The following is an 18,325-nucleotide window of genomic DNA, read 5'->3' as shown; positions in this document are numbered from 1 at the left end:
ATCAACTGAAACTTTGTCACTTAGTGTCATCCCACACATTACCGATGCCATCTGCTGGTTTATCTCTCCAGCTGTGTTGAGAGCAGAGCCTCTGACTCAGTGTTGTGCTGGGACTGACTTGTTCCGACTCCCCAGCAGACTGTGCACATTTTTTTCCAACTCTGTATCCAGGGACGTCATGTTGGTAGCTTGAAAGCAGCTGGGGGAGAGAGGTGTATGGAGGGAGAAGAGGGATCTACACTCCGGAATTCAGCAAACAAGGACATCTGTAAATGCTGCAAATGAAGACTTTCTCTGTCTCCTCCCCTCCCCTCAAGAGCTGATTTTAAACATTTACCAACAGACTACAAGACTATGTCCTTTTTATTTTGTAACTTTGGCAGCCTGACAGTGTACCATGGACATAGTAGGTGCTTGGTAAATATACTTTTTGAATGAATTTTTAAAAACCCTTATTATAAGTAGTAATCTGAGTTTCTTTTCCTAAGACATCCTTATTATTTGGGTCCAGACAAAGCTCGCTTCTTCCAGCTCCCTGACCCCCTAAGTTAGCTATATCTCATGGCACCTCGTGTACCTTATAGTAGGTAGTAGCTACCAAATGTTAAATACAGCTCTGCTCCTTCTCTCAGGAGGCCTCACTTTGGCCTTAATGCTGCTTGTGACCCCCAGCCGTGGAGGTGACTGCACAACTGTCATCAAGTTATGTCTTGGGTCTCTGTGGCATATTTCTGCTCAAAGTCTTCTCACTTTCCCTTCAGAGCAACCCTGTGGCACCTGTAGAGCAGGATAAAGAGGCCGAGTCCTAGACCAGTGGACCACTCTGATGACCCATAGCTTCTAAGGCCCAGAGTTATGGCCTCAGAATCCTAGGTCAGGCCAGTTTCTGATACCAGCCTGCAATCATACAACTTTTGAGGCCTTGTTGCTCCCTCTCTGTTCCTTGCCTGTGTCTGGTGTGTGTGTGTGAGTGGGGGGCTTCTCCCCACATCTGTCCTCTTCCTCAGGTCTGAAGGTCATTGTTGGGGCCTTGCTGCGCTCTGTGAAGAGGCTTGTCGATGTGATGATCCTGACTCTCTTTTGCCTCAGCATCTTCGCCCTGGTAGGTCAGCAGCTCTTCATGGGAAATCTGAACCAGAAATGTGTGAGGAAAGACTGTGACTCTGACTATAAAGGTAAACACCCCACCTTTCACTCCTTGGTTTGTGCATGGTTAACTTTTATTTATCTCCACTCATATGTCTACTGATCTGCATTACAGAGTGTCTTAGGATCAAGGTATGACTTGTCCCTCTAGGGTTCTCAAGTGGGCAGATGCATTTCTTAGAGAACTGCCTCATTCTTTGGGTTTCCATGAAGAAGGAAAATCCTGAAGCCACATCTGTAGGAGTGGTGTCATCTTCCATCTCTGCCCACTTCCTTGTCACGTTTTGCAGAAGTCTTCAGAGTGCCTGGCTTTGGCCAAAGGGGACCAGCAACTTCCCACAATGCCTCCCCCCACCCAAGTATTTTCTTCAATGATATTGCTCCTTTTATGTTGCACCCTCTCCACTCTGAGGTCAATCCTACATCAATTTCATGTGTCCTGAATTTTATGTGGCCACACTTTCTCCATGACTATCTTGGTTTATGAGCTTCTCATGGGCTGACCCTGTGTCCAGCTTCTCCTAGTGGTGGTCTCTGGTTCAGTTCTATGTACTGAGAGGCAAAGTGGTGGTGGTGTTACTGCTTCCTCCTGTTATTTCTCCTTCCTTCTCCTTTTCCCTCTTTTTCTCTTGCATCTTCCTGAGGGCTTAGGCTCTAGTTCCTCTCTGGATCATTTCGTCGAGATCACTTTGATCACTTTGATCATTTTGGAGGATTCTGAACCATCTGTTTCAAGCATAATCTGGCATATTTGCTATTCTTTTTCCTTTCAATGTTGTTTCTTCAAATCTGAATTTATAATTATTTCCTTCTCAGACTATTGCTTTGAAAAGAAAGATTCCACTGAATTCAGAATATGTGGCACATGGATGGAGAGCGGGTAAGATGTTTATACTCTTCATTCTATCTTTTTGAAGTGATGTGGCAGACAGTCTTTATCTAATGACTTGTAGAAGCAGTGGTGGTAGTTCTCAAACACTACTATTTCATGTGTCTAAGAAAGTTTATTTTATTTTATTTGGGTTTTTAAAAATATTTATTTATTTATTTATTTGGTTGTGCTGGGTCTTAGTTGCAGCAGGCGGGCTCCTTAGTTGCGGCTCTCTAGCTCGTTAGTTGCAGCACGTGGGCTCCTTAGTTGTTGCATGCGAAATCTTAGTTGCAGCGTGCATGTGGGATCTGGTTCCCTGACCAGAGAATGAACCCAAGGCCCCTGCACTGGGAGCGCAGAGTCTTATCCACTGTGCCACCAGGGAAGTCCCTCTAAGCAGGTTTAGATGTGCATTACTAAATTAAAAATTATTTCCAAGTGTTTAGAGCAGTTCTCTCTCCCAAATTATATTGAATTTGTATCTGATGAGAAACCTACTGAAAACATAGGCTTATTTTGACATTATGGAGTGGATATTCAAGACCATCAAAGGTAAGTAAGGATGTTGTGACTGAAAGCCCCATCTAGACCTATTTCCTGTTCAATGACATGGCTCTGATGGAAGACATCTCAGCACACGTCTTCTTTTTGTTGATCTGTGACCCCCACTGCCTCTAATTGCACACACTGTTGTATGTGTGTTCATACACATTCACTTCAACAGCTAGTAGCACTCTGACCCTTTGGGGATACTGTTCCTTCTTCCAGGATATTAGTACTCTCTGTGGTGAGAGATTCATTCAGTGAAGGTTTATTGAGTGTATTTCAAATTAAGATAATATGCTAGGCACTTTGATGAAATAGACTACATTCATCTCTCAATAACAAATAGGTATCAAGGTCCAACAGTGTGCCAAACTCTGTGTTAGGCCCTAGGAATCCAAGTACAAACAAAGGGGTGCTGCCCTCTTGAAATTGACATCTTTCAGGCAACAGAGATGTACAGTAAATTCTTGAAAGTGTGATGAATGTTATAAGAGAGACCTGTAGATACTGAGAGAGATAACAGAGATGTAACCCTGCCTGTAAAATTAAGGAATTCTTCTCGTGGTGGTCACAGGTTCTGATTAGGTCAAACTCACAGACATATTAGGTTTTTTGTTTTTGTTTTTGTTTTTGTTTTGCGGTACGCGGGCCTCTCTCTGTTGTGGCCTCTCCTGTTGCAGAGCACAGGCTCTGGATGCACAGGCTCAGCAGCCATGGCTCACGGGCCCAGCCGCTCCGCGGCATGTGGCATCTTCCCGGATCAGGGCATGAACCCATGTCCCCTGCATCAGCAGGCGGACTCTCAACCACTACGCCACCAGGGAAGCCCTGACTTATTAGGTTTTAATACAAGGTTTATTGAGCTCTCTAGAATGATCCTTGGCAGGACATAGTGCACCCACAGTGTTTTCATTCAATGAGGAGCCCAACAGCTGTCACAACAGTGCTTCTTTGATCCATCATCCATGCAGGGCAGGTATGGTTACTATAAGCAAAATCCAAGGTGGGGTGGGCCATCTAAACATACAGATGCAGAAGCCTTGGTTTCCAACTATGTGCCAGTCACAACTCTCTCAGTCTAGGTATAGTCTCAAAGCTCAGGAGTTTTACAGTAAGCGAACTCTTAGTACGTGACCTTCGACACTGATCATAACGTGGTAGTTTCCAAGGAGATGGCAGATCTGAGGTCACCTTCCCAGACAGGCCTCTGTTCAGGGCCCAGGCCTGGTTTTCAGCCTTTACTCGCTGCCTCCTCTGGGGACTGACTGAGTGGTGACTACAACATGGATCTGAAGCATGAATGGGAAGTTCTGGTGGATGAGGAGATAGAGCAAACGATTCCTGACGGTACAAATAGCAAGGATGAAAGCCTCAGGACATGAGGACATGCAGGGATAGTAAGAAGCCCAGCAGCTTGTTAGGGAGAGGGGCAGGAGACAGGAGCCAATCATGCAGGACCTGGTAGCCCATCACTGCTGAGGATTTTGACCTCAATCACAAAGGAAACAAGACCTGATCAGATTAGATACTTTTAAAACTCACTTATGTCTGCTACATGGAGAATGGATGGATAGAGTAGATGAAGCAGCCACTTAGGAGGCTGTGTTAATACAGATGAGAGTCACGAAGCTGTTCAGTGGAGATGAAGAGAAATGGATGGATGAATCCCAAAGACATTTAGGAGACAGAAAGAACAAGACTTGTGGATTGAAGAGGGGTATTGGCGTGTATATGTGTGTGCAAATGCACGTGTAGGATAGTGGTGAAAAGTGCAAAGGGGAGAATAGAAAAAAATCAATATAGAATTAAAAGATAAAGCAACGAAAGAGACAGAAAATATGAGAATAAATATCAATCCAGAAGTTTCAGCTTTTGACTAAGTAGGAATTTCAGAAATAGAGCACAGAAAAAGCAAAAGGAAGGAAATTAGCAAAGATAATACAGAGAATTTCCCTGGGATTAAAGATGCAAATCCCTCAGTGGCCCATAAAGTAGCCAACACAATGAATGAAAAAGGACCATGTCAGGTGCATTATCATGGCATTTCAGAACCTTTGGGGAAAAAGATCTGAAAACCAAAGGGAAAAAGGTTACCCACAAAGGAACAGTATCAGAATCCTCAACAACAACATAGGGATAATAGCTGAGCAGTGATTTTATGTTTCTGAAGAAAAACTATTTTCAACCCCAAATTCTGTTTCTGGTCAAACTGTAACTCCACTGTGAAGGCAGAGTAAAGATATACCCATATGTGCAAAGATCACCCAGTCTTCCTAAAAAGCTACTTGAGGTTTGGTCCAGAAAAATGAGGGAGTAAAGCTTAGAAAGAGCAACACAAAAGAACCAAGAAAAAATGTGTCTGACCCAGGAGACCCAATGACACAGGCCATGATATTTTCCATGAAGAGTGATATAAGTAGTGGTGAAGTAGGGTGGGATGTTGGAAAACCCTTATCTACCACAGCAGAAAGCTAGTCAACAAAGACTAAAACTGATAAATCAAATATCAGTATAAGCATTTAAAAAAAGTATAGTATAGTTGAATTTCAATATCGTATTAGTTTCAGGTGTACAATATGGTGATTCAATATTTTCATAAATTATACTCTATTTAAAGTTACTGCAAAATATTGGCTATATTCCTGTGCTGTGTAATATATCCTTGTAGCCCATTTAGTTTATACATAGTAGTTAGTACCTCTTAATCCCCTACCTCTATTTTGCCCCTCCCCACTTCCCTACTGGAAACCACTAGTTTATTCTCTATATATTTAATTCTGTTTCTGTTTTGGTATATTCATTTGTTTCATTTTTTAGATTCCATGCATAAGTGAAAACATTTACTATATGTCTTTCTCTGTTTGACTTATTTAAATAAGCGTAACACACTCCAGGTCCATCCACATTGTTGCAGATGGCAAAATTTCATTCTTTTTTATGGCTGAGTAATATTCCATTGTATGTATATACACCACATCTTTTCTATTTTTTATATAGGAGTATAGTTGATTCACAATCAATGTTGTGTTAGTTTCAGGTGTAAAGCAAAGTGATTTAGTTATACATATTCATACATCTAATCTTTTTCAGATTCTTTTCCCATATAGGTTATTAAAGAGTATTGAGTATAGTTCCGTGCGCTCTACAGTAGGTCCTTGTTGAATATCTATTTTAGGTACGGTAGTGTGTATATGTTAATCCCAGCCTCCTAATTTATCCCTCCCCCCTCCACCCTTTCCCCTTTGGTAGCCATAAGTTTGTTTTCTAAGTCTGTGAGTCTGTTTCTGTTTTGTAAATAAGTTCATTTGTATCATTATTTTAGATTCCACATAAGTGATGTCATACGATATTTGTCTTTCTCTGTCTGACTTATTTCACTTAGTATGATAATCTCGGTACGTGGGCCTCTCACTGTTGTGGCCTCTCCCGTTGCGGAGCACAGGCTCCGGACATGCAGGCTCAGCGGCCATGGCTCACAGGCCCAGCCGCTCTGCGGCATGTGGGATCTTCCCGGACCGGGGCACGAACCCTTGTCCCCTGCATAGGCAGGCGGACTCTCAACCACTGCGTGACCAGGGAAGCCCCTCATTCCTTTTTATACCACATCTTTTTTATCCATTCATCTGTTGGTGGACACTTAGGTTGCATCCATATCTTGGCTATTGTTAATAATGCTTCTATGAACATTAGGGTGCATGTATCCTTTTGAATTAGTGTTTTCATTTTCTTCAGCTATATACCAAGCAGTGGAATTGCTGGATCATATGGTAATTCTATTTTTAATAGAATAATAATAGAATAATAATTTTTTGAGGAACCCCATATTGCTTCCCACAGTGGCTGCACTAATTTACATTCCCACCAACAGTGTACAAGTCTTCCTTTTTCTCCACATTCCTGCCAACGTTTGTTATTTGTAGACTTTTTGATCATAGCCATTCTGACAGGTTTGAGGTAGTATCTCATTGTGGTTTTGATTTGCATTTCTCTAACAGTTAGCAATGTTCTGCATCTTTCCATGTGCCTGTTAGCCATCTGTATGTCATCTTTGAAAAATGTCTATTCAGGTCTTCTGCCATTTTTTAATCAGGTTGTTTGCTTTTTTGATAGAGTTATATGAGCTGTTTATATATTTTGGATATTAACCCCTTATCGGTCATATCATTTGCAAATATTTTCACTCATCTAGTAGGTTGTCTTTTCATTTTGTCAGTGATTTCCTTTTCTGTGCAAAACTTTTTAAGATTAATTAGGTCCATTTGTTTATTTTTGCTTTTGCTTCCTATGCCTTAGAAGAAGGATAAAAAAAATCGCTATGATTTATGTCAGAGAGTTCTGCCTATGTTTTATTGTAGGAGTTTTATGGTTTCTGGTCTTACATTTAGGTCTTTAATCTGTTTTGAGTTTATTGTTGTATATGGTTTGAGAAAATGTTTTAATTTCATTCTTTTCCATGTAGCTGTCCAGTTTTCCCACCACATTTATTGAAGAGACTGTCCTTTTCCCATTGTATATTCTTGCCTCCTTTATTGTAGATGAATTGACCATAAGTCTGCGAGTTTATTTCTGAGCTCTATATTCTATTCCATTGATCTGTGTCTATTTTTGTGCCAATACCATGCTGTTTTGGTTACTGTAGCTTTGTAGTGTAGTCTGAAGTCAGGGAACATGATATTCCCAGCTTTGTTCTTTTTTCTCAAGATTGCTTTTGCTCTTCGGGGTCTTTTGTGGTTCCATATAAATTTTAGGATTATTTGTTCTAGTTCTACGAAAAATGTCATGGTTATTTTGATAGGGATTGCATTAAATCTGCCGATTGCTTTGCGGTAAGATGGACATTTTAACAACATTAATTCTTCCAATCCATGAACACAGTATATCTTTCCATTTCTTTATATCATTTTCAGTTTCCTTCATCAGTGTTTTATAGTTTTCAGAGTATAGGTCTTTTACCTCCTTGGTTAAGTTTATTCCTAGGTATTTTATTCTTTTTAATGTTATTTTAAATGGGATTGTTTTCTTGCTTTCTCCTTCTGATAGTTTATTATTAGCATATAAAAAGCAACAGATTTCTGAATATTAATCTTGTATCCTGAAATTTTACTGAATGCATTTATTAGGTCAAATAGTTTTTTTGATGGAGACTTTAGTTTTCTATCTATAGTATCATGTCATTTGCAAATAGTGATAGTTTTACTTCTTCCCTTCCAATTTGGATGCCTTTTTTTTTTTTCTTGGCTGATTGCTGTGGCTAGGACTTCCAATGCTATGTTAAATAGAAGTGGTGAGAGTGGGCATCCACCTTATTCCTGAGATTAAGCAAGCGTGTGCATATTTTCTTCATGAGCAGAGTCTCAGTTTGTTACAGCCCTCCTGTAAGTCCCACTGATTTTCAAACCACCTAAGGGAACTTGTCTTCCTGGTGTTGGACCCCAGGGCTGGGGTGCCCAATATGTGATTCGAACCCCTCACTCCCCAGGGAGGATCTCCGAGCCCATGATATCCCTCTCTTCTGTGCCCCTGACTAGGGAGTCCCAACTTGATTGCTTCTCCTCCCTTCCTGCCTGACTCTGTGTGGATCTTTCTTTATAGTCTTGTGTCCAGTTTACCGCCAGTGTCCAGTTTGTTTTCATTGAGAATTGCTCCACATGTAGATGTATTTTTTTAAATATAAATTTATTTATTTGTTTATTTATTTCTGGCTGCATTGGGTCTTCATTGCTGTGTGCGGGCTTTCTCTAGTTGTGGTGCATGGGCTTCTCATTTCGGTGGCTACTCTTGTTAGGGAGCATGGGCTCTAGGCGTGTGGGCGTCAGTAGTTGTGGCACTCAGGCTCAGTAGTTGTGGCTTGCGGGCTTTAGAGCACAGGCTCAGTAGTTGTGGCGCATGGGCTTAGTTGCTGCACGGCATGTGAGATCTTCCTGGACCAGGGTTCGAACCCGTGTCCCCTGCACTGGCAGGCTGATTCTTAACCACTGCGCTACCAGGGAAGTCCCATGTAGATGTATTTTTGATGTATTCATTGGGGAAGGTGAGCTCTGCATCCTCCTACTCCTCCATCTTGATCTCCTCCCAGTAAAAGCACTATATTTAGAGATACAGACCTGAAAGAGCTAAAAGTTGTTGAATTTAGGGTGTATAAATGACAGATGAAGAATGATGGAATGGTTTTCATTACAAGCCTTTTGGTGCCATGTGACTTTTTTTAAACCACATGCATGTGTTACTTTGATAAAAATACTATATTTATTACAAATTAAGAAAGCACATACTCATAGTATATTCGATAAGTGCACTCAGTGATGTGTTTTTGGTGATGTGGACAAAGACCTACATGCAAGATATCTACTGTTTTTAAAGTAAAACCCAAATGTTTGTAAGAATAGAGGACTGATAACAATTGATATCTAAATATTTAGCATTAGCAAAGCACTTATATAAATCCCAGAACTGTAGGACATGAAAAGAAATGAGATATTTCCTTGTATGCTGGTGGAAAAGACCTCCAATCAATACCATTCCATGAAAAAAGCAAAGTGCAAGAGAGTGTTCAAAGAATGCTCCCATTCATATATTATAGAAAATGTATATTGATACATATGTGCTTTTATATTCATAGAGGACTTCTGGAAATTTACTAAAGTAACTGTTAAACTGTGCCTCTAGGAAGTGGGACTGAGTGGGGAGAGAGGGAGACATCATATTCATTGTATGTCCTTTTTTTACTGTAAAGTGTTCACTATGTCACTGCACTTAATTTTTCAATGAAAAACTGCCGATATGAACTTCCTAATCAATCCATTTGAAAAGAGTCTATGAGTGCCCATGTTTAGATATAGAATAGGAGGCTTGGAAGATGGAGGATGGCCAACTCTATACATATTCTCTTCACCTAGGACTTTTGAGTGTGAGCCCATGGTTCTTGGAAGAATCAGTACCCTGGGCAGGGTGTCGAGGGGAGGTGGGCTGCAAGGTATGTAATTCTTTCTCTGTTCCTTTGTTTCCAATATCTAGGGCTTGTTCTGAACAATTTGAATGCAAACATACCAATAAAAATCCTGACTATAATTACACGAATTTTGACAACTTTGGCTGGTCTTTTCTTGCCGTGTTCCGGCTTATGACCCAAGATTCCTGGGAGAAGCTTTATCAACAGGTTATCTATTTATTCATTCTCTCTCTCTATTTCCCTCTCTCTCTCTCCCTCTCTCTTCCCTGCCCCTCTGCCTCCCTGCCTCCTCTCTCTCTTTCCATCACTTACCTATCTCTTCATTTATTTATAACCTACCATCTCTCCTTCACCTTTGTCATCTATTTCTTATCCTTAACAGTTGTACTGTTAAATTGTGTTTTAGAAATTCCATTAGAAACATCAAAAAAAGAGACTATAAATGTGATATTTGGAAGAAGAGTACAAAAAAACTCCTCTTCCTAGAAATATCACCCCTCTCCAGATTCCCCACTGACCGAAGTTCCACCACTAGTGCTTCAGCTATCATGCAGCATTGCTCTCTCTCGCCTTTTTAATTAAAAAAATGCAAATACCCTTGAGAAAGTGACAGTAAAGTCACTATGACTTTACTGTGTACAGTAAATGTACAGATGACATTTCCTTGCTGAGAGATAGGGCATCAGGAGCTCTAGGTGATGGGGGAGGCAGTAGATGATGCTGCAGGTAGCTGAGCCAACCAGGGCTGGGGAGAGACCAATTGCTACAGTGTAATCTCCACTCGAGGTCAAGTCACCCCTCTGTGGAGGAAAGATTCAGATGCCAGCATGTGCTGTGTCCCTTGCAGACTTTGCGCACCTCAGGGCTCTACTCAGTCTTCTTCTTTGTGGTGGTCATCTTCCTGGGCTCTTTCTACTTGATTAACTTAACCCTGGCTGTTGTCACCATGGCTTACGAGGAACAGAACAAGAATGTAGCTGCTGAGACAGAAGCCAAGGAGAAGATGTTCCAGGAAGCCCAGCAGCTGTTAAAGGAGGAGAAGGAGGTAGGGGCATGTGGTGTCAGACAGTGGGGTCTGCTTGGGAGGACCCCAGAGGCTGTGGGGTCTGACACTCAAGGTTTCTGTATAAGGCCTAGTCTCAGTGCTTTCCCAACTGGTGCTTTTCTGAGAATTTTTAACCCCCTTGCAGCTGGCTCTGCTACAGTCGCCCACTAAGATGTCCAGGCGCAGGGCTCTTGAGGAAGGGAACCCTTGGTTTTGATGATCTTTGACCTTCTGAAACCTGAGCCTTCAAAGATAGATCCCAAATTGCTGGCTAGAGGATAAAATGTATGTGTACGTAAATTAAGGCTCTGCTCTAGGCTTTCCTGTGGGAAGCTGGAGATGCTTGTGTCCAGGGACTTTGCTTGCGAGAGTCTGGGAAATCTATCATGGTGGCTGTAGAGATGACAGTCATGATCCTTTTTTATAATTCTTGTTATATTTACAGGCCATTCTTATTGTTTCCCTGGCATCTTTACATTTTTTCAGCTCTAAGATTCTAAGATTTGATTCTAAGATTTCAGACCAGGGCCATGTTTTATGCTTTTTCTCATCCTCCATAGAGATTTGTCAGGAGGAAGCCCATCTTAAGTGCTTGATATCTGCAACGTTAAGCGCAAACATTTACTGAATGCTTAGCACATACAGGGCACTGTGCTAAGGATTAGTGACATAGAGATATCTAAGAGTCAACCCTGCCTTCGAGGGCTGCAATCTCGTGGACAAACAGGACATGTTCCCCACATAAACAATGACAAAGCTAGCATCCCACATAAACAATGACAAAGCTAGCATATTACAGTTGGGCAATGAGCAATCAAAATGGTCCAGTGCTACCAGAAGAGGGGAGAGAATGCTTACTGAGGTTGAAGTCATTTACAGTGTTCTGTGGGGAGTATGATCTGTTCATTAATTGCTTTTTTTCACTTTCTAAGGCTCTGGTTGCCATGGGTATTGACAGAAGTTCACTTAATTCCCTTGAAGCATCATCTTTTTCCCCGAAGAAGAGAAAACTATTTGGTAATAAGAAAAGAAAATCCTTCTTTTTGAGAAAGTCTGGGAAAGACCAGGTTCCAGGATTAGATTCTGATGAAGATTCTTCAAAAAAGGCAAGTTTGGGCCAAGGGATTGATGATACTTTAGCACCGTTCAGGGGGACAGGTCAAGTTGTCAGTCTAATTGAAAGGACTCATTCATTCATTCAATCATTTATCCATTCATCCATTTGCACATATTCCCTGCATCCATGTGTCTATTTAATTATCCATTTATTTACAGATGTCTATTTAAAATGTTGACAGTGTTTATTTGGCACTGGGGTAGGCACTGGGGATACGTGGGATATATAACACAGGCAAGTAATGATGAAGGCACACTGACAAGGAGGCAGTTACTGTTCAGTGTGATGACCGACATGATGATCACTGAGGGAGAGCAGAGCAGGAGCATCATCTTAGGGGCAATGTTTGTTCCCTGCAAGGCAAACCCTGAGACGTTAGAGTGCAAGTAGATTATTTGGGAGGTGATCTTAGGAAGCATTAAGAGGGGAGGGGAGAAGTGATACATGGAAGAGAAGGTGGCCAATTAATGTGCATTATTAAGCCAGTTTAATCTCCCTGGAGTGAGAGCACTAGAGTATTTATACACCAGCTTTGGTCCATCATTGGTTCAAGACTTCTGGGGTCAGGAAACAATAATTTTTCTGTATTTCTGACATGCTATGTGTTAGGGCAAAAAAGTGTTTGGGTTGCCAAAGGAAGCCTGAGGACATATGGATGGGGCCAACAATAGCGTCTGCTTCAGACAACCACCCCAGACTTGGTGGGGGCTGGGAAAGGAGCAGTGGATCAGAAAAGAGTTCCCAGAGGAAGCAGTGTGTAAGCTGAAAGGATGAATTAACCAGGTAAAAAGAAGAATGAAGCACTACACATAGAGAGAACAGCACACTCATAGGCCTGGAAGCAAAAGAGAGCAGAACGTGACCCAGTAGAAAATGTGCAAGTGTGTGTGCGCGCACATGTGTGTGTGTGTGTGTGTGTGAGATGAGATTGGTGGGGGGGTGGCAAGAGGCTCTAGTGGTAAGATATGGACCATCATAAAAGGCCTTAAAGCCAAGCTAAGGAGTTCATTCTTTACAATGAGAGCAAGTGGTAAGCAGTATGGAAAGGTTTTAAGCAGAAGAGTGATATGACTAGATTTACATTGTGAAAATCCTGGATGCATTGAAGAGAGGGGATTGGAGGAGTGCGAGACTGGAGGCAACCAGTTAAGAAGTTGTTGCAGTGATCCAAGTAAGAGGTAACGATGGCTTAAACTATGGTTAGGGCAGTGAGGATGAAGAGAGATGAACAGGTTACAGTGATCTGCAGAGGAAAAGATTTGGCAATTGACTAGATGTAGAGGGTGGGGTTTATGGCTTGGGTAGCCGACTTGTTGGTGGGTAATCTACTGAGATGGGCAAGGAGCATGTTCTGGGGGTGAGGAAGATAGCAAGTTAAGTTTTGCATGTGCCAATTTTGAGGTGCCTATGGGGCGTTCAAGTCAGGCTATTGAGTAGGCAGCAGGATATGCAGAAAAGAAGCTATGAGAGGATGTACTGTAGAAAAAGAAAGCTTATTCTTATCATTTAAGGTGGGGGATGTTTGAACATGTTTTAATTCTGGAAAAGAGAAGTCAGAAGAGAGGAAGATGTTGGTGATACAGGCCAGGGAATAATGGCTAGAGCCTCTTTACTGATGTAGGGGGAGGGTGAAGCAGGCAGGAGATGGGTGTGTGTGCCTGAGCCTGGGGTGGGGAAAGGGAGTTAAAGGGCCTTTGTAGAAGTAGATGCACGGACCTCACCCACTGCTCTGAGCAGTTCTCTGATGGAGTGACAGGGCAAGATCTCATGATTTAGAGGCTTCTTTGCTGTCAGATCACAGCATATTCAAGAGACTGCATATATTTTTTAATATTTTGCAAGTTTTTCCTCATTTCACAAAGCAATAGACAAAGACCCAGACACCTAACATAAAGTGTCTTTTCCCTTTAACTAGAATAGGAAATAGCTATAGAAATACTACAGGCTCCCTTTAGAATAGCTATTCAGAAAGGGATAGTTCCCTCTGGGGCCATGGTTGGTCAGAACTTTGGGGGAATAAGTAATTACGGATACCTGAGTTTCTGGATAGCTGAAGGTTTATGTCCTTTAATCTCTACATACTTTAGAGTTGTAGATATGGTGAGAATCAATAAGCTCTTAGACATGGCCTGAGTGCTTGAATTTTAGTATATGGATTTTGTGATATTTATTTTGACTGTTCTTTTTAGTTACTGACTATTTCAAAATCTATTTAGGCAGCCACTCAAGGCACTTCACTATGTGGTCTCAATCCACCTTTCTAAATTTATACACTACTTCTGCCCCTCGCAAACATTGTTTCTAAATTGCACTTTTTACTGCTTTCATACCCTGAACCATTGCACATTAGTTTTTGTAAAATATTTTTTGCTCTTTGTTGACAATGAATAAAACACGGAGAAAGAAATGTTTCTGTAGGTACGACTCTAGACTCTAGAAATGGGCATACATAAGAAATATGAATGTTCAAACCATATTTCTCTTACCTATTAAATGTGAATTAAGAAAACTGCACCTTTGGCATGCCATGAAGTTGAAGTGAGTTGAGCATCTTCGCTGCATGTGGCATTGAAACAAAGTTTGTCAAGTTTTGAGGAGAGGTCGCCCCTTCCCTTAGACAGTCCACCATGCCTTCTCTTACAGCCACACCTACTTGAACAAACCAAACGACTGTCCCAGAATCTGTCAGTGGACCACAGTGATGAGCACGGAGACCCCTTCCAAAGGCAGAGAGCACTGAGCGCTGTGAGCATCCTCACCATCACCATGCACGGTAAGTTCTGTTCCAAGACCAAGGGGGAGCCTAACTTCAAGGATGCCCTTCCCTTCTCCCTCTCTCCAGCCCCCCAGAAGCCCTCTGCAACCCACTATACTTCCTGCAGAGTGACTCCCCATGCTTCTTTGGAGCATGTGAGCAAAATGGCTTGGAAGAAGCAGGCCTTCCTTTTGGGCCCACCCTGAGCTGCCACTTGGGTAGTGGTGGGACCAAGCGCACCAACGGGACTTCTCTTTCAGGCCAGGCAGTCACAGGAAGTTTCAGTGACAATGATAGCCAGCCAAAGAAGAGAAGACATAGAAGTTTCCAGGAGGTTACAGTTGTCATTGAAGTTAGAATAGGAATCTGGCATGAATAATAGAAGAAGACTTGCATATGCAGGCTGGAACCATCTGATGGACCTGATTTACAGGAGGCAACAGAGACCAAACTGAGGGGTTCGTGTTCAAGGGCAGGACTCAAGTCCCAGCAAGAATGGGATCAAATGGGTTCTTAGCACTTTTGAGCCTATTGCATCATCTCATGAGGCCTTGAAATTGTGTGGAAATCAGGGTGCAGCTGCTTTCTGGCCTGAATTCAACCAACTGATAGCATGCCTTTTGTTTCAGTGCTTATAGATACCCCTGCCTGAATATCTCCCCTTCCCCTGAGCCCTGGTAGCTTCCTGTGCTCTGGTATAGCCGTCACCATGGTCTTCCTTGAGTGAACATAACTTTGGCTTGTGTCTGTCTCTCTCATGGGTTCATAGCCAGTCAGTGTTGACTTCCCCATCTGTATCTCTTACAGTGCGGCCCTGCTCCCAGATGCTCAATATAAGTGTAAAGACTTGAAGTACTTGACTATACCACATGGAAGTTGAGTGTGGGAAAGCTTCCTAGCTATGCATCAGTAACCTTCTTGACTGATCATGTTGTAGCACAGGAGATGCTAGGGAAGAGGGAGGAAGGAATGCACACAGGCAAAGAACAGCCAGACTGGCTCAGACCTAACTCCTCAAGTGCTCTTTCAATTCTCCTTCTCCAGAACAAGAAAAATCACAGGAACCTTGCCTCCCATGTGGGAAAAACCTGGCATCAAAATACCTCGTGTGGGACTGTAGCCCCCGGTGGCTGTGCATTAAGAAGGCCCTGAGAACCATGATGACCGACCCCTTTACTGAGCTGGCCATCACCATCTGCATCATAATCAACACTCTCTTCTTGGCCATGGAGCATTACAAAATGGACCAGAGTTTTGAGAATATGTTGTACACAGGGAATTTGGTAACTCTAGGCTTTTTAAAATATAAAACATATTTCAAACTTTGAATTATAACCCTTTCGAAGTCTAAACATTTTGTGAGTGGCCTAACCTAACATAGGTCTTTGGTCCTCTTAGGTGGAGTAGAGGGAAAAGGTGACTGTTAGGATTTTATTTTTACCCATTTCAGTAATTTTCCATGGGCCCCTGTTCGACCTCTAGTATGTTGAGGTGTTTCTTTAGTCATCTAATGGATGACTAAAGAGTCATTCAGTGGTAAGACAGAAGTAAGTAGATATCTTAAAAGGTCAACTATTTTGGATAATCAAGAAAACATTAACCATATCCAGAGACCCATGGTAATGAGTACCATGGTCCCCAGTGATATTGATGACATCATTTGTCACAAAACAGTGTGACTGCCATTACTAAGTGTTATTTTCCCTAGAAAGGTGAGTCAGAGCCTTCAAGCTGTAGGAGGTTCTTTTCCAGGAGTAGGTGTGAGAGGCTTGTGGGGTGGGGTGGACATGGGGTTCCAGACTTGAGCCTGCTTCAGTGTGTTTGTTATTGGATGAAGCTACTCTCAGTTAAATTGGGAACATTAAGATACGGGAGCAGATTTTTCAAGAACTGTTCATTTTAATTCATAGCTCCTGCAGAAGGCCCAAGGGAAAATTAGTTTCCCAAATATCAGAAATAATAAGTAAGTACCTAGTGAATGTTCTACCCTAATTTGCTAATGAGTTAATTAGCTAAAAATCTTACCAGAATGTCTAGCCTTTTCTTTTTACAGCTTTATTTTATTTTTCTAATTTAAAAAGCAATGTGTGTTTTTTTAATTTTAAAAATAAGTAAAAATACAAAGAAAGGAAGAAGAAACTCATTTCCTATGGTCTTACTAGCAAAGATGATAATTTTTAGCATTGCAGAGTATTTCCAGGCAGTATGTATGTATGTAGGTTTTTTTAAACTTTCTTTTTTTTTTTACTTTGACAAGAACCCACAGTACGTATTGAATCAGGAGTTGGTCCACAGAGCTGATTCCATGCATCAGGTTTAGGATGGTGTAGAACTGTAGACAGGTGCCTGTCACCCTTGGTTCTACATCCCATGCAGGAAGAGCAGGAAACTGCAGTATAAGAGCAGGGTGGATCTCCTTGCAGACAGTCTGCATTTAAGTTCCTTTTCCCATACCGCCTTTGGGAAGAAGTGCCCTGTGGGTGTGCATAGGTCAGATTAGATTCCATGTTGCACAATAAAGCTAACACACACCATACCTTCTAACAGGCTGGCATCTTCTGGGCTCCAGGCCAGGGTGTTTAGCTCTCTCCTGTTGAGGTGTCCCAGAATGGCCTGATGGTTTAGTTTCACTTGGAGGCAAATGCTGTGCCCTCAGGGCCACAGTCCCTACCTCAACAGAGTTAGCAGGACCCATCTTTCAGCATCTCCTGGTAGATGGAGTTATTGGATAAATTCCAGAGAATACTCAAGAACCCAGAGTCATCCCCCTGGACAGGGCTTCCCAATTGCAAAGATGTTCTGTCCATCACTTCATCTGCTGGTCCAACTGTGGGAAATAGCCAAAGCCCGCCTCTCACATTTCCCACTGACCAGGCATCCTGGGTGCTGAGGTGAAGTTGCATTTTACAGTTGGAAGCTGGCAAATTAAGTGACATTCTTTTTCACTCCAGAGGCAGAAGGAGCAGAGGGACATTGTTGGTGTCTGAGACCACAGGCAGCAGCTGGACCCTGGGTCCTGAAAATTGTAGAGAAACATGCAGAGCTGGTTATGTAGCCTGTGCATCTATTCCATGTGCCCCATTCCCTAGACATGCAAAAAAAGGGGCAGCCACCTCATCTCTTGTGCCCCCGTGATGGTGGTGCAGGGAGGTCCTGGAGCCCTGAGCTTGAAAGAACACATTCAGACCTCTCCCGTCTGATGGGTGGACCAGGATTAAGCTGGCCTGTGGAGTTCTGTGGGCTAGACTTAGAAATGGACTCTCTAGGCTTCAGAATTGCTTGAATCAAGGGAGTACATTGAGCTCCCAAGAAGTCATAAATAGCAATTGAATTGGATTGCAAAACCAATGGTCCCAAAGCATCTAGGGACGCTGTTGGGCACAGACACCTAAAGCCTGAAGGAGACAGGAGGAGGAAGAGTGGGTCAAAAGGGTATGGAGATCAGTCCAGCACAATTAACTGGAACGCACAGCACTGCCTGCTTTTAGGTGCTGGTTATGGCACTGGGCAGGGATAGGCAGCAATGTTTAAAGGAAGAAGATAGGTATAAGCTTTGATTTTTCTTTGCCACCCTTAATTTCTTTTTATTTGCCTATTCTGTGTTTATTTATGCCTATCCTTTTATTTTAACTTGTGTCGTTTTATTTTAGGGATGTATTTTATAAATAGTAAGTCATTGAATTATTTATAAAAATAGACTACGTGTTACTTTTTAATAAGGAAATTTAATCATTTAGGGGTTGTTTTTGTTGTTTCCAGAACGAAAGAAGAGAGTCTTATAACACAGCGGTCCCCAACCTTTTTGGCACGAGGGAACGGTTTCGTGGAAGACAGTTTTTTCACGGACTGTGGAGGGAGCAGATGGTTCCGGTGGTAGTGCGAGCGATGGGGTGCGG

At 42.2% G+C, this 18,325-nt stretch overlaps 1 protein-coding gene across 1 annotated transcript in view; it reads left to right on the top strand.

The window, feature by feature from the left end:
* The window catches only part of SCN11A (sodium voltage-gated channel alpha subunit 11), a 69,465-nt gene that overhangs the window by 11,984 nt on the left and 39,156 nt on the right, over nt 1–18,325 (top strand). Inside the window, exons 6-12 of the mRNA XM_007110497.3 lie at nt 1,008–1,175; nt 1,963–2,026; nt 9,578–9,719; nt 10,360–10,557; nt 11,490–11,663; nt 14,318–14,447; nt 15,474–15,712. Coding sequence (XP_007110559.2) covers nt 1,008–1,175; nt 1,963–2,026; nt 9,578–9,719; nt 10,360–10,557; nt 11,490–11,663; nt 14,318–14,447; nt 15,474–15,712 — 1,115 coding nt within the window. The remainder of the gene's footprint in view (nt 1–1,007; nt 1,176–1,962; nt 2,027–9,577; nt 9,720–10,359; nt 10,558–11,489; nt 11,664–14,317; nt 14,448–15,473; nt 15,713–18,325) is intronic.

Source organism: Physeter macrocephalus, chromosome 18 (assembly GCF_002837175.3).
Source record: "Physeter macrocephalus isolate SW-GA chromosome 18, ASM283717v5, whole genome shotgun sequence".
In the NCBI taxonomy this organism is placed as follows: domain Eukaryota; kingdom Metazoa; phylum Chordata; class Mammalia; order Artiodactyla; family Physeteridae; genus Physeter; species Physeter macrocephalus.
The sequence above is the reverse complement of the archived record's forward strand: the minus strand, read 5'-3'. Positions and strand labels throughout refer to the sequence as shown.